This window comes from Dromiciops gliroides, chromosome 3 (genome assembly GCF_019393635.1).
Source record: "Dromiciops gliroides isolate mDroGli1 chromosome 3, mDroGli1.pri, whole genome shotgun sequence".
In the NCBI taxonomy this organism is placed as follows: Eukaryota; Metazoa; Chordata; class Mammalia; order Microbiotheria; family Microbiotheriidae; genus Dromiciops; species Dromiciops gliroides.
This window is the reverse complement of record NC_057863.1, coordinates 498,022,153-498,048,784: the sequence shown is the minus strand read 5'-3', so window position 1 is coordinate 498,048,784 and position 26,632 is coordinate 498,022,153. Positions and strand designations below refer to the sequence as shown.

Genomic DNA, 26,632 nt, shown 5'->3' with positions numbered 1-26,632 from the left:
TCACTTAACCCCCATTGCCTTAAAAAAAAAAAAAAAACTTCAGAAGTCTTAATCTATGATCCTTAAGGAGGATTTTTTTGGGGGGGAAGTCCCATTAAAAACTTACTGGGGGGCAGTGGATAGGGCACCAGCCCTGGAGTCAGGAAGACCTGAGTTCAAATCCGGCCTCAGACACTTGACACTTACTAGCTGTGTGACCGTGGGCAAGTCACTTAACCCCCATTGCCTTAAAAAAAAAAAAAAAAAAAAAAAGAACTTCAGAAGTCTTAATCTATGATCCACTTAACCCCCAATTGCCTCACCCCCCCCAAAAGAAGACTTACTGGATTTTGGGGGGCAGCTAGGTGGTACAGTGGATAAAGCACTGGCCCTGGATTCGGGAGGACCTGAGTTCAAATCTGACCTCAGACACTTGACACTAGCTGTGTGACCCTGGGCAAGTCACTTAACCCTCATTGCCCCCCACAAAAAACCAAACCAAAACAAAGACTTACTGAATTTTTTTTTCCACTTTAAGATTTTGGTATTCAGGGTCCCACTTGAAACCCCACTGTTACTTCCTTTCTACTCTTTGTTACTGTTCCATAAAAATACACTCATTTGCACTTTCTCTTAAAATAAAATAATAAATTAATAACAAATAGAACTTGTAGCAACCTGGTCAACAAAAGAAAAAGATTCCACAAATTCCCAATAATACATGACAATGGTCGCCATTATCAACAACTACAGTATTACAACATGTAAAAATACAAAAGACATTATACCTATAGAGGAAGACTGGGGACTAATAAGAAGATCTTCCTGAACTTGCTCACTTCCTGGCACTGTCTGCTGATCACTCAAGGAACTCTGAGATGCACTGACAGGCTGGGACACTTCCTCATGAACTTCCTCATCACTTAACCTTTCCACTTTGACCCGTACATCCTCTTCAGTGACCAGAGGCAAATTAGCCTTTGTACTCTCACATGTCACATAATCAGTCATTCTTCTAGCTGCCTCAGATGGGCCAGGTAGTTCTAAAGTCCTGGGATTTTCTACCTGCTTAACCTTCTCTGACTGAAGCCTTCGATCAATTCCAAATGGAAAAGTCCAGGGAAAAGCTAAGGAAGAATCAACTGGTTGATTTCTAGGCTCTGAATAGGAAGCTGAAGAATTTAGCACTTGGGGAGAACTTGTCTGTGTGCTACACTTAAGTGGACTTTCAGGAGACATAACTATGTAGCTTTTACGTTTTCTCCGGGACTCTCGGCAGACAGGAATGGTCCTTTCTACCACACTGCATTCTGAAGACACTGGAGAAAGACTACCATCTCGAGAGGTAAAATTGCAGTTAGAATTGTTTTCTTGCCCAGCATCTAGTCCCTTTTCTTGTTGGTTGTTGGGTGTATTCCATAAAATGCTTGATTTCATGAACTCTGAACAGGTGCTGGCAACACTAAACATTTGCATATAGCTGGCTGCAGCCAGGACATCAATAATATTTTCTGTGTTAATTGACAGAGTTGCTGTATAAGCATACTCCAAAAGGGGTATAAATCCAGTGACTGTCACATGATGCAAATCCAATACATTCTTGCTGTCATCCTCTGCTTGGCCAACAAGTTTGGTGCGAAAGAAATCACTGCAAGCTGCCAGTACCACCTTGTGTGCCCGAAAGATTTTGTCCTGGACACGAATAGTGATATCACAGAAATGTCCATCATTTCGAAGCATATTTAGCTTTCCAAGCATCTCCTGGCTGTGGGAAGGGGAACTATGAGTAAATGTTTTCACACCCATCTTTTCCTTCCTCTTCTACAGATGTTCTTCAGTGACGCAAATGAATCAGAAATGTCCTAAAAGATATACAAATACAATATTAATTGCTAGTTTAAACTGTTATTTATAAAAGTGAAATTCAAAATAATTTGGATCATTTTCATGTGATAGCTATGCTACCAACAAAAGATGACAGCATTATCAGAGCTGGTTCAAGGTATTCTGACTAGACTGGGTGCTCTTTATTTTTGAGCCAATTCAGATAAAAGAGAAATATCTGAGAATTTGTAAGGCATGAAAAATGGCTCCATAAACTATACATTCTTAATCAGCTACACAGCAGGTCAAGAATACACTTGTAAATATTTTAACTATAGAAAGAACATTCTTATTGAGTTACTACCTTGGAACTAAGTTTAGCAAAATAAATGATATTTAGAAAGGAGCATGTGATGCAGATAGGTACTAAGTAACTTAATCTGCTTTAACTAAGAAATTTCACATGCTAATTAAGGTAACTGAAAGTTTTATTTCTTAAAAATCAAAAGAACCAAATAGTCTATTAAAAGATTTCAAATTCTTGTGTTTCTAGGTATATTTCCCCAGTGTAGCATAACAAATATTTTAAAAGATGATTTATAACACTGTATGTAACTCAATTGAGTACACAGTTATTGAAATAAAATTTTTATTTTCTAAAGTTAAAAAAATGATTACCAGTATAAGTTGTTTGTTTGCTGCTACATAATTTTTTTGGCACCAGAAACTAAACCTAAAACACATTCTCCCCCACAAACTGATGATGTTGAATTTAAATACAATGTCTATATGGGGGGGCAGCTAGGTGGCGCAGTGGATAGAGCACCGGCCCTGGAGTCAGGAGTACCTGAGTTCAAATCTGGCCCCAGACACTTAACACTTACTAGCTGTGTGACCCTGGGCAAGTCACTTAACCCCAATTGCCTCACTAAAAAAAAAAAATAAAAAAAATAAGTAAATACAATCTCTAAAAATTTAAAATAGTGGTAACTTAAAGGGCAATAGTGAGATAGGGCTGGTCAAAAAAAGGGCTACAATTTGTTACCAATGAATACTTTCATTGAAGGGAGAGTGTATAGTATAATCTTCAGAAAATGAATCATTTACTAAGAACAAAAATACCAAGGGCTGTACTAAAGAACTCAAAATTATTTTTAAAAAATCTTTTGTTTTTATATTGCCTACACTGCCCAATGTATACTTCCTTCATCTTCTTTTCCTAGACAGTCATCTCTTACAATAAAAAATTTTAAAAACAGAGGGAAAGGCAAGAGAAGAAGCTTGGCCATTATGACTTCTCATTTATAACTTATACATACTCAGTTTGAATTATTTTTTGTTCTTTCCACTTACAATATTATAATCATTGTTTTCCTGATTCTATTTACTTCACTTTTTATCAGTTCATAAGTTTTCCCAATTTCAATGTGTCACTCATATACCACAATTTGTATAGCCATTCTCCAACCAATGGTCATCTACTTTGATTCCAATAAATACTCTGGTATATATAAGGTCTCTTTTTGTAACTGACCTTCTGAGAATATATCCATATTAGCATTTTTTTTTGATACTTTCTTCCCTTAATTCCAAACTTCTCCAGAATGGCTGAACTAATTCAGTTCTACTAACAACGTATTAATGTACCCAACCTTCTATAACCCCTTCAACACTGACTATTCCTTTCATCACTTCCAGTTTGCTGAGAATGAGGTGAAAACTTATAAGTTGTTTTGGGTTTGTATTCCTCTTCTTCTTAGTAGATTTCCCCCCCATATGGTTGTAAATTATTTGCAATTTTTCCTTTAGGAAATTGTTCATATCATAGGGCAGCTAGATGGCGCAGTGGATAAAGTGCCAGCCCTGGATTCAGGAGGACCTGAATTCAAATATGGCCTCAGACACTTGACACTTACTAGCTGTGTGACACTGGTCAATTCACTTAACCCTCACTGCCCCAACCCTCCCACCCCAAATTGTTCATATCCTGACACTTATTGCTTGAGAAATGGCTTTTGATCCTACAAGTTAAAAGCTTATATATCTTGAATATGAGACTCCCAGACATATTAGATACAAAGATTTCCCTCAGCTGACTAAATCCCTTCTTGACAAAGTTGCACTGATTTTGTTCATACAAAAATTTTAAAATTATATGTAGTGAAAACCATTTTATCTTTTGTAACTATCCTTTCTTATTTGGTTAAGAATTTACTCCCCAAGCTCGAAGTAAATAGAGCACAGGCCCTTGATTCAGGAGGACCTGAGTTCAAATCCAGCCTCAGACACTAACTAGCTGTGTGACCTTGGGCAAGTCACTTAACCCCAATCACCTCACCGCCCCCCCAAAAGACTTCACTCCCTAGCCATAACTGTGCAAAGTACCTAATTTTAATTCTCTCATTTTTATACTATGGTTCTTAATATTTCAGTCACATATTCATTTTGAGTTTACTATGGTATATGGTACATAAGCAGTTGGTCTAGACCTAATTTTTGCCAGACTACTGTCACAAAATTATCAATGATGGAGAGGAAAAGTATTTTCTAGGATTAACCTTTTTTTGTGTCATCTTTTGTCAGTCTGGTAAAGTCTATAAATGGCTTTTCAAAATAATGCTTTTAAATACATAAACATGTAGGATCCCAAAGGAAATCAATTATATTGAAATAATTATCAAAACATTTTAAAAACTATTAAAATTCTGTGATCTATACCTTCGGAGGAATTCACATTAAGGACATTACTGGATTATTAAAAATATCACCTGTGTGTGATGTTTGGAGAGCATACAGAGCTTAGTCTGAAGACATACAATTCATGAAGAATGCATCCTTCGAGAGGTCAGAACTAAGAGCTATAGTTTTTGGCTAGATATAGGGGAAGAGTTCCTAGTAATTACACATTTGTCCAAAAGTGGAATAGCATCTTAGAAAGAACTGGGGTAGTCCAAGACATCTGTAGGAAAGAGTGAAAAGTAAGAGAATCTTTGACAGGCTCAGGAAAGAACAAAGTATCTACACAGATCTTTCCACAACAGTTCAACATGAGAATTCGATAGGGATATATTAAGAGAATTAATGAGCAGCAATGAATGCTTAGCTGAGATTTAAAACTAAATACATAGTGCAGGAAAATAACTCCATTTCATTACTATTTTTGTTGATATTCAGCAGCCTAGGCACAGTACTAAAGTAATCAGTTACCAGTGATTACCCAGGGTAAAGAATTAGAAAGTCAGGAAAGGAAAAGTTCCTGTGTGACATTCTTGAGTAGAAGCTACTTAATTATTAAAGGTGACAAAGCAGAAGGTCAAACCTGGGAATAGAGGGGAGTAGGGCATATTGAAGGAGAGGGTATTGGTGCTGAGAACAACTAGGTGAAGAAACTGCCTCTATCAATAAAAACTGAGAGGAATAAAAGGATTGGTTTATCAGAATGTGGCAAAGGAACAAGTGTATATGGAAGAAAGGGAGGGAGAAGAGCAAGAGGTTATGAAAGAAGAGATGTTTATGGTTGGAAAATTTAAAAGTTTGAAGATCCTGGAAGTAATGTCAGTAGTTTCATAAAATAAGTGTGGTTGGAACAATACCTAGTAAGTTACAAGCCGCACAGGCTGCACTATATTTTGTGAAGAATCTACTCCACCCAAGCCAGGCAAATTTTTCATTAAAAAGTATGTATTGGGGGGGCAGCTAGATGGTGCAGTGGATAAAGCACTGGCCTTGGATTCAGGAGGACCCGAGTTCAAATCCAGTCTCAGACACTTGACACTTAACTAGCTGTGTGACCCTGGGCAAGTTACTTAACCCTCATTGCCCTGCAAAAAAAAAAAAAAAAAGTATGTATTGGGGCAGCTAGGTGGTGCAGTGGATAGAGCACTGGCCCTGAGTACCTGAGTTCAAATCTGGCCTCAGACACAACACTTACTAGCTGTGTGACCCTGGGCAAGTTACTTAACCCTCACCGCCCCACAAACAAACCAAAACAAACCAAAAAAAAAAAAAAAGAGTTAAGATGGGCTATGAGTAACTTATTTCAATCCAATTCTGAACCTGAACTACTGAATTAGCTTGAGATAGGACTGGGCTTTGTTTTTGTTCAGTTGTTTCAGTTAAATCCAACTGTTAATTGACCCCATTTGGGATTTTCTTGGTAAAGAAACTGGAATGATTTGCCATTTCCTTCTCCAGCTCATTTTACAGATGGAAAGGCAAACAGGGTTAAGTGACTTGCCCAGGGTTACACTGTTATTAAGTGTCAGAGGACAGATCTGAACTTAGGAAAATGAGTCTTCTTGACCTAGTGGATAGAGTGGATAGTGGATAGGGCCTGGAGTTTAGGTTTCCTTGTTTTCACTATAATTTCTAGTTAGTTCAGCTTACTTTTTATCCTTTAGGCCTAGGCTTAGCTCTCTTAACAACCTCAGTGTCTAGAAAAGTCAGGTCTTATATGGAAACTGCAAAGAAAAATTTTTCTTGTATGGAATTGCAGAATTCCATAGAAGGGAGCTGAGGTGCTCTATTCCAACTTCTCACGGATACAAAGAAAAATTCCTTCTGTATTATCTCCATATAAATAGCCAATCTATCTTTACTTTAATACTTCTAAGAGAGATCATTAGTTCAAGAGGCAACCATTTCCATTACTGTACAGTATTGGCTTTTAGAAAGTATGAATAGTGAGCCAAAATCAGATTCTCTGCAATTTTTTGTCCATTGGCCTTTTCAAGTTTAGCCTTTTGGAGCAACAATTGTCAGTCTGTCAATGAATTCACATTTATTAAGTGCCTTCTCTGTGCCAGGAATATGACAATTCTTCAACTATCTGCAAAAGTTTCTAATTTGATCTTCTTTTTTCTAGGCTACAATCTCATGTATGAATCAACATCCTTGATCCCTCATTTCCTCTTCTCACACTATAGCTTGTTAATATTTCTCTTAAAATGTGGCACAACAGGCTAACTACATGTGAACTTTAGGAGCACAGAATAGTACTATAATTTTTCCATAATCTGGATGCTAATGGAATTAAATTCTGTCACCTCTTTTAGCAGTTAGGTGACCTTGGAGTCAGGAAGACCTGGTGTTCAAGTGTTTAAGTATAAAATTCTATAGTCAAATTAAAATTGAACTGCAATTCAAATCAAAGAAAAAAATACCTTAAAATGCATATGGCACAAGTCCCTTTCAAATGCATAACTCTAATTAAGATGTGGCCAGTAAAATAGTAAGAAATTAAAGTTAAGTTTTCTAAAGTTTTGGTAGTTACTACTAAATTCATTTCAACTAAACTGTGCTAGTATACTAAACTTTTAAGGAACACTGTACCCTCAGGAATTTAAAGTATCATAAAGAGAACATAAGACAGCCGTGATCAAAAGCCATAAGGTATAGACAATCAGTTCCATAAATAGTTCAAGAGAGTAAGATCCTTATTAGTTAAGTCTTGTGAAAGCAGGCTTAATGAAGGGTCTTGAAAGAAAAAGGAATAAATATAGATCAGGCAAGGGATACATGAAGAAAGGCATTAAGGTAAGAATGAGCATTTCAAGTTTTGTGAACAGTGAAGAAAACAAGTTTAATTGGAACAGAGGGGGAAATAAAGGCCGAATAAGGTAAAATGGGGCCACATTCTGCCAGAATGAGGATTTGATGTGCTAAGCATTGGGAAGCCGTTATATATTCTTCAAAATCTATCTACAATGTAATAGACACTATGCTATGGGTTTTCATGGTACCTCTACTATTAGACCATGATAAAGTGTAATATAACATAAGCCACACTTTAGCTTTCCAAATGTGCTCAATATTTAACTACTTTAACTACCAGCTCTGAACTGAAATAGACCTGAAGCTATCCTGAAAACCAGGTCTAGTCTAGAAGGCTTCTTAGATGCTAACTTGGGTAAGTTCTTCTGAGGAATCTCTGGACTGAAGCTAGTGAAGGCCCTAATGATTGTTTACTAAGAAATATAGAACAGTAAAAAGTATACTGGGAAGGGGCAGCTAGGTGGTGCAGTGGATAGAGCACCAGCCCTGGATTCAGGAGTACCTGAGTTCAAATCCAGCCTCAGACACTTGACACTTACTAGCTGTGTGACCCTGGGCAAGTCACTTAACCCCAATTGCCTCACCAAAAATTAAAAAAAAAATTATGAACTATAACCTTGAGCTAGTCACTTAACTTCTGAGCCTCAGTTTCTGTGTCTGTAAAATGTGGAAAATAATACACCATATGAAGGCCTGCCCCTAAACATATGATCAGTGATAAACACTATTAGTGCTTAAGCTTTAGCAGTGTTAATTTCCAAATGTCAGTCTGTTTTTGATCAACAAATGTATACAGATACTTATTGTGTACCTGTTTTCCTACAATGTTGTGGTTTTATGAAATATGTTAATAATGAGTTTAATCAGCACCATGTACTAAAGAGAGGGGGAAAAGGGGGTTGGATAGATGAAGAACAGGATAGATGAAATGTGAGAATCAGGGTGCCACTCCCTGCTGAGAAAGACATTGTAAGAACCTGGGTGACATGCCCCATCCCCCCCCCCCCCAATGCATGTGACTAGCTTCTGGAAGTTATATCTATTCATAGACCACCTGTACGTCATGTCAATCAATGCTACCAGCCAATTAGCTTGGAACTGTGTGTTGAGACTGCCCTGCTTCTTGTTTCACAGGAGGCTTCTGTTGCCCCTCTGAGGTTCCCCCTCCCCATACTTAGGCCATAGTCACTGAAACAGCAAGAGTTTCCAGAGACAATGCTTGGCTGGTCTCCCAGGGTCCCAGGACTCAGCTGTGCTAACCTTGCCCTGTTAAGGTCTGGAACAAGTTATGACATGTCATAGCTGAAAGGTTGAAAAATTACTCTTATTCTCTTAGAATTATTCTTGCAGAGACTTTGATTTCTTTGTGGTGTTTTTGCTTTAAATACTGAGCTATCCTGAATAATAAATCGCACACAATTATTCACCCATAAGGTGGTGCTGATGTGTCAATTATTAATCGTCTCCGTCCCGGTTGAGGGTTGGTGGGGCAATTGGGGTTAAATGACTTGCCCAGGGTCACACAGCTAGTAATGAACTTCCCCTCTACTGATCTCAAATGCTTCATCTATAAAATGAAGGCAGATGATCTCTAAGACTACCACTACCTTGAAATTTATGATCCTTTGTTCTTAAAAAGTAGGGGACCAATATACTCATTGTAACCAACATGCACACCCTAAGATGGGCATGGAACCTAAGCCCTCAGAGACTATAGAATAACAAAGTGTGTTTAGGCTTAATTTCCCTGAAACTTGGTTTCCTCCTGTCTAAAAATAGGAATAATACCTTTCCTCACTACTTACAGAGCTCAAGTGATAAAATAAAAAGAGCTTTTTCAACTTGAAAGCACTATAAAAATATAAAATAACATGAGTTTTGTGTGTGAAGATATTCAAGAAGAGGCAGGATGCCTTGTCCAAAAAATTCTATATGGGGGGGGGGGCGCAGCTAGGTGGCGCAGTGGATAGAGCACCGGCCCTGGAGTCAGGAGTACCTGAGTTCAAATCTGGCCTCAGACACAACACTTACTAGCTGTGTGACCCTGGGCAAGTCACTTAACCCCAATTGCCTCACTTAAAAAAAAATTGTATATGGGATTCCAGTTAGGGTATGAATTATGTTAATAACCTGTGATGGCCGATCCCTCACTGATATTGCACCATTCTACATATTAACAAGAATGACAAAGGCATCTCCTAGTTCTTAGCTTGTGTGCTGTTCCCAATTGGGGATGTGCCTCTTTAGCATTAATTAAAAAACCAAGGTAATCTGTTGAGCTATAAGAGATCAATTAAGTTCAACGACCTCATTTTAAAGATTACTAAGTGATTTACTCACATTAGTTGTGGATCTTGGATGAGGATCTTATCTAAGACTAATTACTTTCTAATATACTATATTGCCTCTATTTTGATATACACAAAATCTTTAGGACCGTGACCAAATCTTCCTAAACTGGTATTTTTTAAAAACCAGATTTGATAATACTGTAGAAATAATTAAATTTCCAGTCATGCTAATTTTCTTATTAATTTTTTCTAATTTCAATATTTCTAGCCTTCATATGCAATCTGTTCAAATTGAGTAAACTACAAGTGACAACCCCTTCTTATATAACTAAAAGAAACAGATTGCTATGAAAAAAAGTTATGACTTGTTATAGTAAATACCATTTTAAGTTGTCAAAATGATGAAAAACCAGGCAGGTCCTGCAACAAAATGAGTAAAAGTCAAAATAGCTGTAAAACTTAGATTTTTAAATGCTGAGTCTTAGCAGTATTAACTGAACAACTACTGTGATAATGAAATATACCGATCTGTTTTTAAAAAACAATGATTCTGATATACATAAAATGATATCCCCAAAACTTTTCAAACTGTTAAATAAAAAAATATACCACCTTAAAAATCGATTAATCTGAATGTTATTTACACATCTACCACTACAGGCCCTTCTAATATATCTACCATTGAACCATCTTATATTTAAATTCCATTTCAATTCTTAATTATCATGGTTTCAATTCTGCCACAGGTACGTTACACATAGTTGCTGCCCTTGGGAATTCAACTATGGAAATGCATGTGGAAAATTCTAACAACAATGGGAAGCTTTACACAGTAATAGATACTGAGAAAATTAAAGGTGATGTATATTATGTGTATTAGGGGAAGGGGTGGGAAAAGAGGATGAGTTCAATTTAGTTTGGCCATCCAATTGCTTAGATTCTTGAATTAGATTCTTAAGGCTACCTTTGCCTCTTGGGTTTTGTGTTTTGTTTTGTTTTTGACAATGCTGATTCAGACTTCCACATCTTGGACATGCTGTTAAGTTTTATCCCTGCTCTATTGTTTGTTACCTAGGGATAATTTAATGCTATTATTTTGGAACCCCAAATACCATTACCAGAGTTTTAAACCCCACTATTACCAAAACCATTACCAGCAAAAGAAGCCTAGCAAAGGAGAAAAGTACCATGGAACTGGGAGTCAGGACAAACCAGAGTTGGAATGTGCCTCTAGACCCTTACCAGTTGTGAGACCCTGAGAAAGTCTGTTCACCTGTAAGCCATAGTTTACTCATCTGGATGAGATAATAGAAACCTATGAGATAATACTATGTGTATAAATGTAAAATTGTAGCATTTCCCACATTATCAAAAAACTTGAAATATCCATAAAAATCATACTTCCATGGCCTTACTGCAGCAGATTATATTCCAAGATGGAAAGGCTTCCAGTAAAAGCCTAAGGACCAATCTATTTGATACAGAGATGCTCAGCTCAGCATCAGAAAACTGGCCTCTAGATGATGCAATTAAAAATACAACTACTAATCAAAGAGAAGTACAAATGCTACAAAAAGGCCTTCAAGCCTGACAGGTCTTTTCTGTAGTGATGGTGGCAGAAAAGTACTAAGAATTAACACAATTCTTGTACCTTTTACAAAACATTCCAGTGTGAGGGTATATATGCATTCGTATATGTTCTTTGTCTAAAAACCAAACATTACAGGTGAACCATATCCATACAGATTTGTGCCATTAATGAAACCAGATAACATAAATAAGTTGTAGCTGAATGGAAGGAAGGTCAACTCCCAGGTCCTTTGAGATAGAGGCAAATAAAGGAATTGGCAGAGTTGGTTTCATAATATAACCAAAAGCAACAAGAAATATTACAGAGAACATTTGGTCATTTCATTTTATAGTGCTCTTGATGATTGTTACAAAAGAGATCACTATGAGGATACTCAATCCAACATTAGTCAGATATCATGAAGATGTAGAAAAATTCTAAGCACTTGACAAAGTCTTCCATACTAAATTAACATGTACATTGTTATTTGGTGGCTTTAATACAAAGATGAGAACAAGGGAAGAAAGTGAAAGTTAAGTTGAAAAACATGATTTGGGAACAATAAATTTAAAGACATATGACTGTAAACTACTCAAAGGCATCATGTCTGTTTATTTTCCTCAAGAAGATAGAAGGTGCCAGATATGATGAGCACTATACATTATAGAGAATGAAACTGACAACAGTAAAATAAGCTCTCTTTGCTTTCAAACTATTAACCAGCTAGTGCAAGGAATAAATGGTCTGTCTCTGGAATTAGTTCTTCTTGAATGGAGGTTGGATGACCATTTGTTACATATATTACAGAAGGAATTCCTGTTGATATAGTGCGGGGACTATGGTCTCTTGAAGCTGAAGCAAAGGTCAAAATCAATGGAAACGGTTGATAAAGAGAAGACAATGAATATGATTTATAGCAGTTCAAAACCTGTTTACACAAGTTGTTCTTTCCAAAAAGGTAAAATGAGCAAAAATAAAGACATCTTTGACTATCTATGTTTCTTAGAGAGGTTTAACTGACCTTTTGTTGCCACAACAAAAAGATAGGAAGAGTCTAGAAATCACTTCAAACCTGTAAATACTTGATCTCCTTAAAAAGTAAAAAGACACAGCCAGGCACATATGCACCAAAGACATCAAAGTACCATCATAGTCAAAGCAGCATTTTCTTGTAGGAGCAAACAAGTAGAAACAATCTGAGAGCAATCAACTGATGAATGGCTTAAAAAAACAAAACAAAAAGCCTATGGTACATGGAAGCATTTAAATATTATTGTAAGTAACAATGAACATGAAAAATTCAGAAGCATAGGAAGATTTATGTGAACTAATGCAAACTAGAGTATGCAAAAGTAGAATAACACACACAATGACAATGGAAACGGAAAGAAGCACCACCACCACCACCACCACCACCACAAAACCAAAACCAAACCAAACCCTAAATGCTTTATAATTATAATGGCTATTCATGTTTTGCTCTGTTTCTTTCTGTTCTTTGCATAAGTAGGGAACTATGGGGAAATGGAATATGTCATATATTGTCAGATGACTGATATGGTTGTTGAAGTAGACTTTTCTCCCTTCCATTAAAAAAAAAATGCATTGTTACAAGGCAAAGCTTTCTGAGTAGGGCTTTTCTGGATGGCTAAGTGGACCAATGGATAGAGCTTCAGGCTTGGAGTTAGAAGACCTGAGTTAAAATTTTACCTTGGATACTTTCTAGCTGAGTGACTCTGGGCAAGTCACTTAATTTCTGTTTGCCTCAGTTTCCTAATATGTAAAATTAGCATAATAATAATACCTACCATACAGGGTTGTTGTGAAGATCAAATGAGATAATAATTGTAAAGAGCTTAGCACAATGCTTGGCACATAGTAAGCACCAGATAAAATGTTAGCTGTTGCCATTGTTTGTTTGTTTTTTTAATTTTTGGTGAGGCAATTGGGGTTAAGTGACTTGCCCAGGGTCACACAGCTACTAAGTGTCAAGTGTCTGAGGCCGAATTTGAACTCAGGTCCTCCTGAATCCAGGGCCGGTGCTCTATCCACTGTGCCACCTAGCTGCCTCTGTTGCCATTGTTTTTTAAAGGAATGAGGTGGAATATGATCAAAGAATTTAATGGAAAACAAAACCCAGAAATCTTTTTGTATTTAGAAAACGCATCTAAAAAATAAACAAACACACGCAGTGTACAAGAAAGGGAAGTCTATACAAAGAAAGGAATCTGCTTTATACTAGACTTTATAAGACTATAATAAAGACTCCCTGAAGGAACAATTTGTGGTTTATTTATACTTTGTCTATCATTTAGCAGAGTTCTACATAGTATGGCTATGTATACACTAAGTGCATGTCTTATATTGGTACTACACCAGGAAGTACCATGAGTTTCTTATGTAAACCTTCTAACTTGTTCCTCAGGCAAGTATAGAACAGATGCTTAATAAGTATTTGCCAAAGAGGTCTATGAAGGTAGGTATGGTGTCTCATCTAAACTTTCTATTTCCTTCAACATCAAGTACAGTGCTCTAGTCCTTGGTAATTAGTTTCTTCTTCCCCTTTTCTATTTGCTGGGGAGGAAATCATGTACATACTATTAGAAAAATAGCAAATCACACATTAAAACTAGATGCTGATGGTAACAAATTAAGCCCCTTTCCCAGTCCTTATAACTCAACACTTGTAGCTTCAATACTTAGTTTGGAATTAGGAGCTCTGAATTTAAGGCCCTGACTCCAGTTACTAGATATGAGGCCTTACACAATATAGGCCACAATTTATGGATCTATAAAATGAGAAAATACTTCAACCACCTACCTCACAGTATTGTTAAGCTATACAAGCTATACAAATATTTCCTAATCTCTAAAAAAAATCTTTCTGAAAATAATTTACACAAATATCAAAGATCATACTTTGATGAAGGCATGAAAAAGGGCAGACTTTAACAATGTTTTCATTAACAGATAACATCTTTATAGTGACACAAGGACTGAAAGGTGCAAAGAATTTAAAAAGCATTGTGTGCATTGTTTATTAATTATAAATGCATTTGAGTTGGTGCTCAGTCACAGAGATAATACAGTGCAAATTTCAAATAGGGGAAATTCCTTAAAAGAAGATAACCTCCAGAACCCCCATGATATGAGTGAGTGAGAGAAAGAGAGAGAGAATCTAACTTCATATTTTTAAACAATAAGTACTCTTCATCCACTTTACTGTTCTGTATAGACTGTCAGGCTGAACTATGGGACTCAGGAGGCTCAGCAGTGTTTTGAAAACAACAAATGTCATTCACAAATAGGAACAACATGGACAATCTTATGTTAGGAATACACACACACACCCCTACACACACACACACACCCCTACCTGACTTCTACATTGGACCATCTCTGTGACAGTGGCAAACACCTTTGACAAGTACACACCATGTGAACATACACAGACACCCACTCAAAAGAATGAAGACTCTTCATTGTCAGAAACTCAGAACTGAACAGAAGACCATGGGCAAATAATTTAACCTCTCAGTGGCAACAGTTGGAGTTTTTATAGCTACGGATTTCCCACACTAGTCCCCTTCAAAGTTTCTCACATCCTTTCCATTCCATTCTCTGTCACTGCATTACTTCAGGATGCTAAGCATCACATGCCTAGACAATCACATCTTAAGTCTCCTTCTATCCTATCTGAAAAACCATTTAATGCAAACCACTGCATATAGTCTTTCAAAAAATATAGCTGTGTAAATACAGGAATCTTGATTTAAAGCTAGAAGGCACCTCTACTGTCATCTAGTCTCATTCTCTCATCTTAGAAATGACAAAACAGGCACAGAGAGGCTAAGTGACTTGCCCAATATCACACTCCCAGTAAGTGGCATCCAAACCCAAGTTCTCTAACCACAAATGTTCTTTCAGTATGTACCAAACTACTCCTATATTATCCACTACACCAAAAAAGGGAGCTTGGGGGGGGGGGGGGAGAGAGATACTCAAAACAACTATACAAATATTCTTGCTTTATATAAATTCGCGTGTTTTTTCAGCTGTACCAAACTGCTCCTATATTATCTACTTCACAAAAAGGGGGGAAGGGAGGAATCAAAACAACTATACAGGGGCAGCTAGGTGACACAGTGGATAAACCACCAGCCCTGGATTCAGGAGGACCTGAGTTCAAATCCTGCCTCAGACACTTGACACTAGCTGTGTGACCCTGGGCAAATCACTCAACCCTCATTGCACCCCCCCCAAACCATACAAAAATTCTTGCTTCATATAAATTCACATTACACAAATTCAACTTTACATAAAGAATTCTGAAAGATGTGCATTCCAAAAAATTACCAAAAAAACCTTACTCAAAGCAGATTTTGCATGATGTGATCATCATTAACAGTGGGGGGAAGCTGAAAAGTATTTCTTAAGTCAGTACCCTGGTGTCTGCTGACAATGAGTGATACTGTGCCTCTCCCCGTGTTCAATAGTGATCCTTATATTTTCACCAAAAAGTGCTCGAGGGGAAAAGTGAACCATCTCCTAAGTGTAAATGAAAATATGAGGAAGGACAAAAACTGTCATCAATAAACACGGATTGTGGTGTCGCTTGTGAACACCATAGTGAAGGATGCTGCCTAAATAAAGCAGCATGCAAAAAGCAGTCTTGTATGAAGTTGACTTATCGTTGAAACAAAAACAAGGTGGTGTTCTAAGGATGGAGAAACCATTAAGTCCGTGGATAGACTACTTGACTCAGAATATTCCTTGAAGCTTGAAAGCAATTCCAGCCAAGGTTAAGATGCCTCTTTGAAAATTTAAAGGTAAAGTACCCTGAAGGAAAATGGTATTTACAGCAAGCAGGGATCGGTTCGCACACTTTAAAAATCGTACAGGATTTCATGATTGACAAGTGTCAGGAAGGGCTGCTAGTGCAGATACTGAAGCAGCAAAGTAGTTCCCAGAGTTCCTGAAAAAATAAAATAAAATAACAGATGAAGGTCCCTACTTGCTGCAGCAAATCTTTAATGTAGCTGAAACCACCTTATTTTATCAAAGAATGCCATTTCAAACATACATCTTGGTGGAGGAAAAAAAAACTATTCAGGGGCATAAAGCTTCAAAAAATAGTTACTGTTCTTGGAGAGAATGCATGTGGAGTTTGCAAATTAAAATCTGTTATTGTGCACTACTCAGAAAATCTCAGAGCATTGCAAGGAATCAGTAAAGCATCACCACCTGAGTATTATTTCACTAACCCTAAGGCATGGATAACCCTTTATCATCTTTGAACAACAGGGCTTCATTCCTGAGAAATTTTGTAATGATAATAGCATTCTTTTCAAGATTCTACTTATTTTGGATAAGGCCCAGGTTACCCTCCCAATCTGGAAGATTTTAATGAAAATGTAAAAGTGATCCATCTAATGTTTAACACTAATTATTACAACCTATGGCTCACAGAGTGATTGGAAAGCATATTATTTATATGTTACATGTGGCCATCCAAACTGCAAGTTTGGATGTAGATAAGGACTCGAGATTCAAAGAGTTCTGGAAGTTCTGTAATACTGTGCAATCCGAATACTGCTAAGGCATGGGAAGATAATGTAACAGAAACATGTATTAAGACAGTTTGGAAAAAAGTGTGCCCCCAGTTTGTTCCCCATTTTCATGAATTTGACAAAGATTAAACATATGAAGATGTGAGCAACAAGATTACGAAATAAGCTCAAGAACTGCAGCTAGAAGTGGAAGAGAATGATGTGAAGCTGACTGAGTCTCATGGTAAAGAAATGTCAAATGAGGAACTGAGTGAGCTGCAAGCTGAAGATTGCAGAAGAAAGGGAAGCTTTGGAACCTGAGTTCAAACCAAAGAGGTTCATAATGAAATATTTGGCAAAAGCACAAGTGGATTTTTTTCTTGTATTGAAAAGATAGCTCAAAGACTAGTTGAGGATAATATTGCTTTATATATATAGTCAAATATACAAGGAAAGCGAACCACACTGCATCTCTCAATAGCTTCATTAAAAAAGTTGTGCAGCAGGGGGCAGCTGGGTGGCGCAGTGGAGCACTAGCCCTGGAGTCAGGAGTATCTGAGTTCAAATGTGACCTCAGACACTTAACACTTACTAGCTGTGTGACCCTGGGCAAGTCACTTAACCCCAACTGCCTCACTAAACAAAAAACAAAAAGTTGTGCAGCCAATCACCAGGGATAAAAAAGGATAGATGCCCTGGGTGGGGAAGAGGCAACATACTACATACCTATGTTAACTGTACTGCACATACTTTATCATTACCTTTCCTTTCATAATTTTATTTATCATTTTTATTATCATAGTACAGTATTTAATATGCCTGCATTTTAAAGCTTATTAAAATAAATGTATGTCCTTTCTCCTCTTTCAATTTCTTTTCCCTTTCTTGTTTTAGAACTACAGATTTCGATTTGGATCAAATATCTCTAAACGTACTTTTAATATCATCATTATACTAAGTAGGATCAAACTACTCACATAAAAGGTAAGGAAGAGAAACTAAAATAAGATTGCATACTTTTATGGAAAGTGGATAGAATACTGGGCCTGAAGTCAGAAAGACTCATATTCTTTTTCTTGTTTGTTTGTTTTTGCAGAGCAATGAGGGTTAAGTGACTTGCCCAGGGTCACACAGCTAGTGTCAAGTGTCTGAGTCCAGATTTGAATTTGGGTCCTAAATATAGGATGGGTGCTTTATCCACTGCGCCACCTAGCTGCCCCCAAGACTCATATTCTTGAATGAAAATCTGGCTACACACAGTTAAGTAGTTGTGTGACCCTGTGGAAGTCACTTAATCCTTTTTGTCTCAGTTCCCCATCTGTAAAATAAGCTAGAGAAGGAAATGGTAAACCATTCCAGTATCTTTGCCAAGAAAACCCAGAGTTAGACATGATTTGACAACAAATATTTTTAGTACATTTCATGACTTATATAAAGGTATTATTTTGTGTATGCCTTTGTTATATTCTAAATGAAATGGGTATGTGAGGAAAAAATATTATTGATAATGGATTTCTTGGGGGACACAGGGTCCCAGTCTGAGTCAGCTTTCTCTTCACTCCCACTTTACCATTCCCACTTTACTGTTTGGGACCAACACAGGAGGGTCCTTGGGTGGGATCAATAGAAATGGAGATTCAAACCAAGCCTATCTGAAAAGGGCCTTTGCCCTCAGGGGGTTTTGTCTTTGCACTAGATCCTGACCACCCTCAGGTCATGGTCAACCAAAGGAACTGAATGATGCTAGCCAATTAGCTTTGATCAGTGTATAAGAGTCACTTCTTTCTGAAGAGGAATAGAGACTGGGATCACAAGGTGAACACCATTCTGGGTGGCCTGACAGGAAGGCTGTCCAGTAGCTCTCTATAGATAATGTAGGACTTACTTCTGAATTCTGCTTGGAGCCCGTGCTCTCAGAGACAATATGGTGCTGGGGGGGTTCTGGCTTGTGTTAAATGCTGTCAATGCTCTCCTAACATTTAATATGATTTAATAAATGCTTGCTACCTAAATGGGTGCAATATCCATTAATTTATAAGTGATGATATTTTAGTAAACCCCAGCCTAGTTCCCCTATAATTTGGACAGAAACAGGCTAGCCCCCCAATATTTTAAATGACACAGGTGGATAAGGGCAAATTCGAATTACATAAAAACATCTTTATGTAGAGGTTTGCAGGTGGGTCTAACTTAGTAAAGAAATATTTGGATGCACATTAATCACAACTATGCAAAGAAAAAGTAACATCAAAACCAAAACACCAATCCCTGCTCTCTGGGATCTCATTAAGTCTAAAGGGAATGATGACATGCAAACAAAAATGCAGGCAGGTATATGCTGGAGCCCACTTTATGCTTTTATACCTCAGAAATCAATAAATTACAAATCAGGGTTTGATGTTTTGTTGACTGTCTATACTTAAGTGATGGAGAAAATGTTAATCATGCAGATTAAATTTAAAAGGGTACCATTACCCTTTTCCCTCCAGAGTATGTTAAACACCAGCACATCCCTGGTAAACATGATAATCTCAAAAGAAAGAAACTTTTAAGAAAAAGTCCTTTCTTTCCTGCCTAGACCTGAAGTACAGGGGCTACTGATGAGATAGATCCCACACAGGCCCACTGTGATTAGCACAGGAGCTTTTACCTCCATTTCTGACCTGGGCTGGCTTGCCTCTCCTTTGGCAGAGTTCTGTGGAGTAGTGTGGTGCAGAATGTTGGATATGAAGTTAGAGGCCCTACTTCAGAATATGGTTCTACCACTGTCTGAAATCACTTGAACCTCAACTATAAAATGAAGTAGTTGGACCAGATGATCTCAAAGGTCTCATCCACTTGTTTAAAAACAAACAAAAGGCCTCCTACTGATGTAGGAGGAAAAAAATGGGTTAACAGAAAAACCTAAGACCCAAGCATGAACCCTAAAAGGGATTCAGACCCCAGTTAATGAATAACTTAGAAGTCAGGATGCTAGGTTCTCTTACCCACATAAATCAGAGTCCATAATGGGAATAGAGGGAGGGAGGCCATGAAGACCCAAAACTGTAACAATGATAAAATGACAGGCTATAGAAATTTAGACTCAAAATAAATGAAAAATGAAGATGTTGTGGGAATCAAAAAGAGACATGCACAGATAAGGCCAAATTTGTCCCCAGATTCACCTTATGATGTGTAGACCCCAAAAAACACATCTCCACAGAAAAAGGTGCCTGCCTGGGGGTTGGCTTAGGACCTTAGGAATGCCAAATTAGAATAGGCCCTCCCCTGTACCTCCCTAAGATGGAGATTATTATAATGAGACTGATAATCAATTTATCCAAACTATAAATAGATCTTTTCTTTCCCTATTCTAGAGATACCTTTCCACTATTCTGGTTGTCTCCCAGTGGTCACTCACAGTATTGCAACAAAACTTGGGAAACTGAGTCACTGAGTCTTGTAATTCTTTTGGGACAACTCACGATCAATTTGACCCTAAACCCATCTTACATCACCACCATTTTCACCCCCTAACTTTTGTCCTGTTTTATCCAACAGATAGGATGTATGTTTTTCAAAATTACTGCTTTAGATATCAGTTTGGGGAAAGCACAAATTCATTTATTAATATCATACCAGTAAAGGATTGAGCACATGTTTCCCTAACTTCTCATGGTCTCAGGCTCTGTGGTAGAGAAAGAAAAGAGACAGCTTCACCATGCCAGTTAGAGTGAGCAGGAAAAAGCCCCCCTAGGATCCATCCTGTCTCCCAGAGAGACAACATGTGGTCTTCAAGGAGATACAAGAGAATTCAAAAGACTTAAAAGAACCCACTAAGAACCATGTAGTCCTAACAGAAAATGAGCCTTTCCCAGAAGGCCTCTGATAGTCTTCCAAAGGTTTTTGTCCTCTTCAGATAGAGGTGGGTCATTATATATTGATCAAAGCTACCTGGTTAGCATTATGCAATTCCATTGGTTGACATGATTTGAAGGTGGTTTACATTTAAAATGAGCTCTAGAGATGACATCAGGGAAAAGAATGCAAAAGACCCTCACTGAAGTTGCCCAAAGCAAAGTCTATTATCTAGGTGTGGTTTAATCCCACCAGTCCTTCAGAATTGCTTCCTTGGGTTTGTCCCAAATGAGCTTGAATAAAGTTTCCCATGGAGAACTGAACTTTCTGGAGTGGGGGGGAGAGGAGTAGAGAGAGAATATGCACTGAGAAACTGATCTCTGGGTCCCCCAAGAAATCAATTTTTAATAATTATTTTCTCACAAATGCAACAGTGTCTTATAAGAGTAGACCCTTAATAAATGATTGTTGATTGATCTGCTAACTCTACTACATCTGGGGCCATACATGGATTCCTGGCCAAATTCTGGAACACAATAGCATTTAGAAAAAGCAATGATTGTTAAATCATAAATTCATCAAAAACAGATTTACACACACACGCACACACACAACTAGACTAAACTCATCAGCATTTCTGAGATTTTGGCAAAGCAGTTTAATAGTACATCTATGGCAAGTCTCCTAATCAACATTTTCATTAATTACTTGAATGAAGACAAAGATGAAATACTGGTTGAATATGTAGATGGCACTAAAGCACCGGCCCTGGATTCAGGAGTACCTGAGTTCAAATCTGGCCTCAGACACTTGACACTTGCTAGCTGTGTGACCCTGGGCAAGTCACTTAACCCCCATTGCCCCGCAAAAACAAAAAAACAAAAACAAAAACAAAAAAAACAAAAAAAAACAATATGTAGATGGCACAAAGTTTTGAATAACAGCTGAAGTTAAGATTATATCAAGTTCCCAAGAGACTTGGCCATACCATAGTCACATTAATAATAATATTGTCCGGGGCGGCTAGGTGGCGCAGTGGATAGAGCACCGGCCCTGGAGTCAGGAGTACCTGAGTTCAAATCTGGCATCAGACACTTAACACTTACTAGCTGTGTGACCCTGGGCAAGTCACTTAACCCCAATTGCCTCACTAAAACCCCCCCCCCCCAAAACCAAAACAAAACAAATAATAACATTGTGATAGAATACTATTGTGCTGTAAGAAATGATGAGCAGGCTTATTTTAGAAAAACATGGAAAGACCTGCATAAAATAACAGAGTGAAACGAGCAGAATACCAAGAGAATGTTGTATACCATAAAAACAATAGTGCTTGAAAAATGACTGTGAATGACTAATATATTCTGGGTGTTATAAATATTCAAATCAATTACAAAGAACCTATGAAGGAAGATGCTATCTACCTCTGGAGAATGAACTGATATTATATATGCATAGTGTGGTTTTACAGATACATACACACATACATGCGTGTGTGCGGCCTTCTCTAGTGTGGAATGGGGAGGAAGACAGTTCAGAACTTAAAAAGTCACAAAATGGATCCAACCATTCCAGAGAACAATTTGGAACTGTGCATAAGCGGTCTTATAAAACTGTATAAAAAAACCCTTTGATCCAGCAATTCCACTGCTAGGTTTATATCCCCAAAAAGTAAAAAGGATCACAGGAGTTTACTGAGAGGGAGACTGACATGTTCAGACTTGTGCTTTAGAATATCTTTTTTATAAGAAAAGGTAGACATTTGAGGTTGGAAGACCAAATAGGAAGCTATTATATTAATTAGATGAGGGGTGATGAGAGCCTGCACTAGAGTTGTAACTAAGTGAGTGAAGGGGTTTGGATGTGAAATATATTGTTGCAGATACAAGTAAGTAACAGTCCCAATATACCTTGGATGCTCTCTCACCTCAAGCCTGCCTCCTGACTTCATTCAAAATTCAATTCCACCTTCTGCAGGTACACTTTTCTGGTCCTAGTCTCTCCAAACATAAACTGTGTCTTCTCTTCACACTGCATTTATTTATTATATATTATTATTTACACTGTATTATCTTGTATGAACAAGGCTGTTTGTAGTTGTCTCCCCCATTAGAAGGTAAGCTATTAGAGGCAGAGACCAGGGTTTTGGTTTTCTTTATCCTCAGTGCTTATTAGCAACAAGTGCCTAGCAAATACTAAAGTACATTTGTGTTGTAAATTTGTGTTTCCTGGCAACTGGTTGGATAGGTAGAGTGAGAGAGTGTCCTGGTCATATCATAACCTAGACATTTAAAAGGGAAGTTAAGTTGAGAAGAGGGATGGAATGGGGGGGGGGGGAGTTTTAGAAAAAAATTTTCTTAAGAGATCTTGAGTTTTTAATACCTACAGGAAATCCAGCAGGCAGCTGGTGACATGAGACTGGATTTCAGTGGAAGATTAGGGCTAAATGTATAGAACTGCATCTGTACAGAAAACAATTGAACTCATGGAGCCAGAAGTCTAGAAAGAGAGTAGAAAAAGACCTGGAACAAAGCAAAGCCTGGGAGCATACCCATTGTTAAGGGGACAGGATATGGACAATTCAGCAAAGACTGAGAAAAGAATAGTCATACAGGGTAAAAGCAATGGGGTAGGAGGAAAGAAGGAGAGGGAGAATAAAGGGAGAAGAGACAGAAAGAGGAGGGAGGAGAGAGAGAACAAACAGGAACCCAGGAGGAGAGGGTGTCAAATGCAACTGAGAAGTCAAGAAAGATGAAGTTGAGAAATGTTCACTGGATTCTGTCAGGTCAGTCAGTAAACAAGTACTAAACAAAGCAATGTACTTTAAGAAGTGACTGATACTAAAGACAGAATGAAAGATTCCTTACTTATATAGACTCAGTCTTACTCTCCAGTTTGCAGTGGACTAAAAACCTCGGTTCTTTTATACATGAACTACTTAACTAGTCTGTCTGCTCTGGGTGTGTGTGAATACATCCCCAAAGCAGGAATTTGTCTTTCTTGACTATGCTTATTTGTTCCTCCCTACTGATATAGGGGGAAATGGGGTATGGGTTTGGGTTAGGGGTAGGGGTTCTTAGGAATTCCTCTTTAAAGAATTACACCCTCTTGCACACAAAAGCAGTTAGAATAAGGTGGTAGTTTATTTAGGGGCAAGGGAAGGGAAACCATGAAAGAAATCCTTGGACTTCTCATGGGGAGACAGGCACAAAGCACTTGGCTCAGAGGTACCAATCTCCTCCAGCAGGAGAACAGCAGGTACTTTTATAGAGGACTGATGGGGGGAGTGGAAAGTTCCTTTAGTGAGGGAGGACCATCCCCCACTGGTGGTAGCTGGGGGAATTGGGTGAGGAGTGGAGGACCATCCCCCACTGGTAGCGACTAGAGGAATTGAGTGAGGGGTGGCTACTGATGTCTCTTCAGGACACATGTCATCTCCCCAGGGGTAAGGGAGATCAGAATGAAGGGTGGAGATCGAAGCTAGCTCAGTCCTTTTTTGGTTCCGCTTATCTCTCTAGGGTATCTGTCCTCTGGTTTAGTTTCTCAAGGAGAAGATTCCTTGATGTGCCCCGGAGAACTTCTAGGGTGCTCTGCACCCTATGACACTACCTCACTCCACCCCAGGAGACAGGGTAAAATGGATTTTTATTAAGGAAAAAAACCCACCATTTTTTATATATCTATCTATCTATATCTATATAGATATATATCTCTGCACACACATACATATAAACACACACATCACACATATATATACATTTTTATGATATTTTCAGGTTGGCATTAAGAATGGAAGTCAAATGGGAATAAAGCAATTGAGTAAAGTGATGGCAATAAACATTGGCAGCCTTTTAAAAGGAGTTTGACTGTTGAAACTTGAGGGGATGGTAGATCTATCTACTAAGGAACTTTTTAAGAATGGAGGAGACTTGGGGCAGCTAGATTGTGCAGTGGATAGAGCACCGGCTCTGGATTCAGGAGTACCTGAGTTCAAATCTGGCCTCAGATACTTAACACTTACTAGCTGTGTGACCCTGGGCAAGTCACTTAACCCCAATTACCTCACCAAAAATAAAAGAAAAAAAAGAATGGAGGAGACTTGAGTGTATGTAAAGGAGATGAATTGTGGAAGACATTTATGGGAGAAAGTTATGGGATCCAGGGTAGAATGTAGATGGGTTAGACTTGGGAGAAGAGACTTCTTCACCAGATGCTTAAATAAAGAGAAAATGGGGTGAAGTTAAGGAGTTTTGAGAAGCAGAATATGGAGAAAAGGGAGCTCCAGGAGAATAGTGTTTCTCAGTCAATCATAAGTATGGAAGGCTTGAGAACAAAGTATTGGAACAGGGGCTGTGGGCAGTTTTGACAGAGAAATCAGGTGGAGGAGTAATAAAAGTACAATATCCAAGGAAAGAGTCAGTCAAAAAACCCATGGCCTCAGCTTTCAGTACACAAATGAACAAAATATGGCCAACTGGGAAAAAAATGCTATCAAGCAAGATGAACTAGAGAGTATAATGACTCAAATCTAACTTAAGACTTCGTGGAAATAAGATTCATAACTGGAATATGGCTCAGGACCTAATTCAAAAGTGCAGAGTAGGTAAATGGGTCTGACTTCGTTCCTGACAAAATTCTAGAACATATTAATCAAAAGAACAAGAGTTCATCAGGATAATTACAAATTTGCTGAGAACTGACTGGTCCCCACCTACTCTCCACTCCCAGGTCAATGAATTCCCCGGGGCTAACCAATCTTATAGCCAAACATAAGAAAACTATCCCCTCCAGATGATTCCCCACCTCATTCCTAGGACTTTAGGTTATTATATAAAAGGGTCTATCTACATTCAGTAGTTTCTATTTAGAGTATCCCCTCCAGATGATTCCCCACCTCATTCCTAGGACTTTAGGTTATTATATAAAAGGGTCTATCTACATTCAGTAGTTTCTATTAAGAGTTAAGTAGCATCTATACTTAACTCAGTAGCAGTTCTATAGTCTTTTGTCAAAAGTTCATTAAGTAGTTGTAAATGACTCTAGAGCACTCTTTTGTTTCCTTTTGTTCTGTTACCCCATAAAAACCCTGTCCTCAGTTCCCATCTTTGGGTATTCCCAGCTTCAGGCTTTGTAATACCTCTGCCCAGATTAAAGACCTTCTTAATTTACAGGTTAACAATCAAGAACAGGTCAAAAGAACTATCTGAAGTTAGCATGTCTGTCAGGCTGGAAAGGGAATGAGAGAAGCATACAGGAGCTCACAGATTTAAAACTGGAAGAGATCTCCGGAAGCCATCTAGTCCAACCTCTCATTTTTTTCAGATGAGGAAACTGAGGTCCAGAAAGGTTAAGGGGTTTAGCCAAAGTCATACTTAGTAAACATAAAATGCAGGATTCTAGGGAGAGTCAACAAGATAGATCTGAACAGTTTTATCTAGTGACTAACTTCACCCCCAATTCAAAGAGCTGGCACAAGAATAATCATAACAGTCAATAATTACTAATCATGGCTTTGGAGATGAGATGAGGAAAAGCACTTCTTTCCTCCTTATGGTAGGGGAGGAAAGATTCAGATAACAGTCATTAATGGTTTGATGTTGACTTGGAAGGAAAATCTCCACAGATCTCTGTTTTAACATTTTAAATTAATGACTGGATAAATATATGGTATACTTATAAAATCTGTAGATGACACGAGAGTTGGGGAATACACTGGATAAAAAGATTGAAAAAAGTCTTAATGGGCTAGAACATTAAGGAAAACTGAGTAACAATTTCACAAATACAAAATGGGGAAACATGGCTAGATGGTAGTTTAAGTGAAAAAGAAATGAGGTTTCAGTATTGATAACTACAAAATTTACTGAGCACTGATTCCCCACCAAGTCCCCCCTACCCAGGCAGATGAATTGCCATGGGCTAACCAATCTTTTGTCAAATCCAGACTCTTGATTGATTTATGGACCTTCCCCCAAGCAAAATGATCCCGGCCTTACACCCAGGACTTTGTTATTATATAAAAAGGG

At 38.0% G+C, this 26,632-nt stretch overlaps 1 protein-coding gene across 7 annotated transcripts in view; it reads right to left on the bottom strand.

Moving 5' to 3' along the window:
• The window catches only part of ZBTB44 (zinc finger and BTB domain containing 44), a 71,151-nt gene that overhangs the window by 23,560 nt on the left and 20,959 nt on the right, over nt 1-26,632 (bottom strand). For 4 of the 7 annotated variants that reach the window (XM_043992719.1, XM_043992721.1, XM_043992722.1 and 1 more), the window contains exon 2: nt 768-1,841. The exons of 2 other annotated variants lie outside the window; for them this stretch is intronic. In XM_043992719.1, the coding sequence (XP_043848654.1) occupies nt 768-1,785 (1,018 nt within the window). In that variant the 5' untranslated portion in view covers nt 1,786-1,841. Of the gene's footprint in view, nt 1-767; nt 1,842-4,571; nt 4,686-26,632 lie in introns of those variants that run through there. One more of the 7 variants, XM_043992720.1, reaches the window with a different exon arrangement.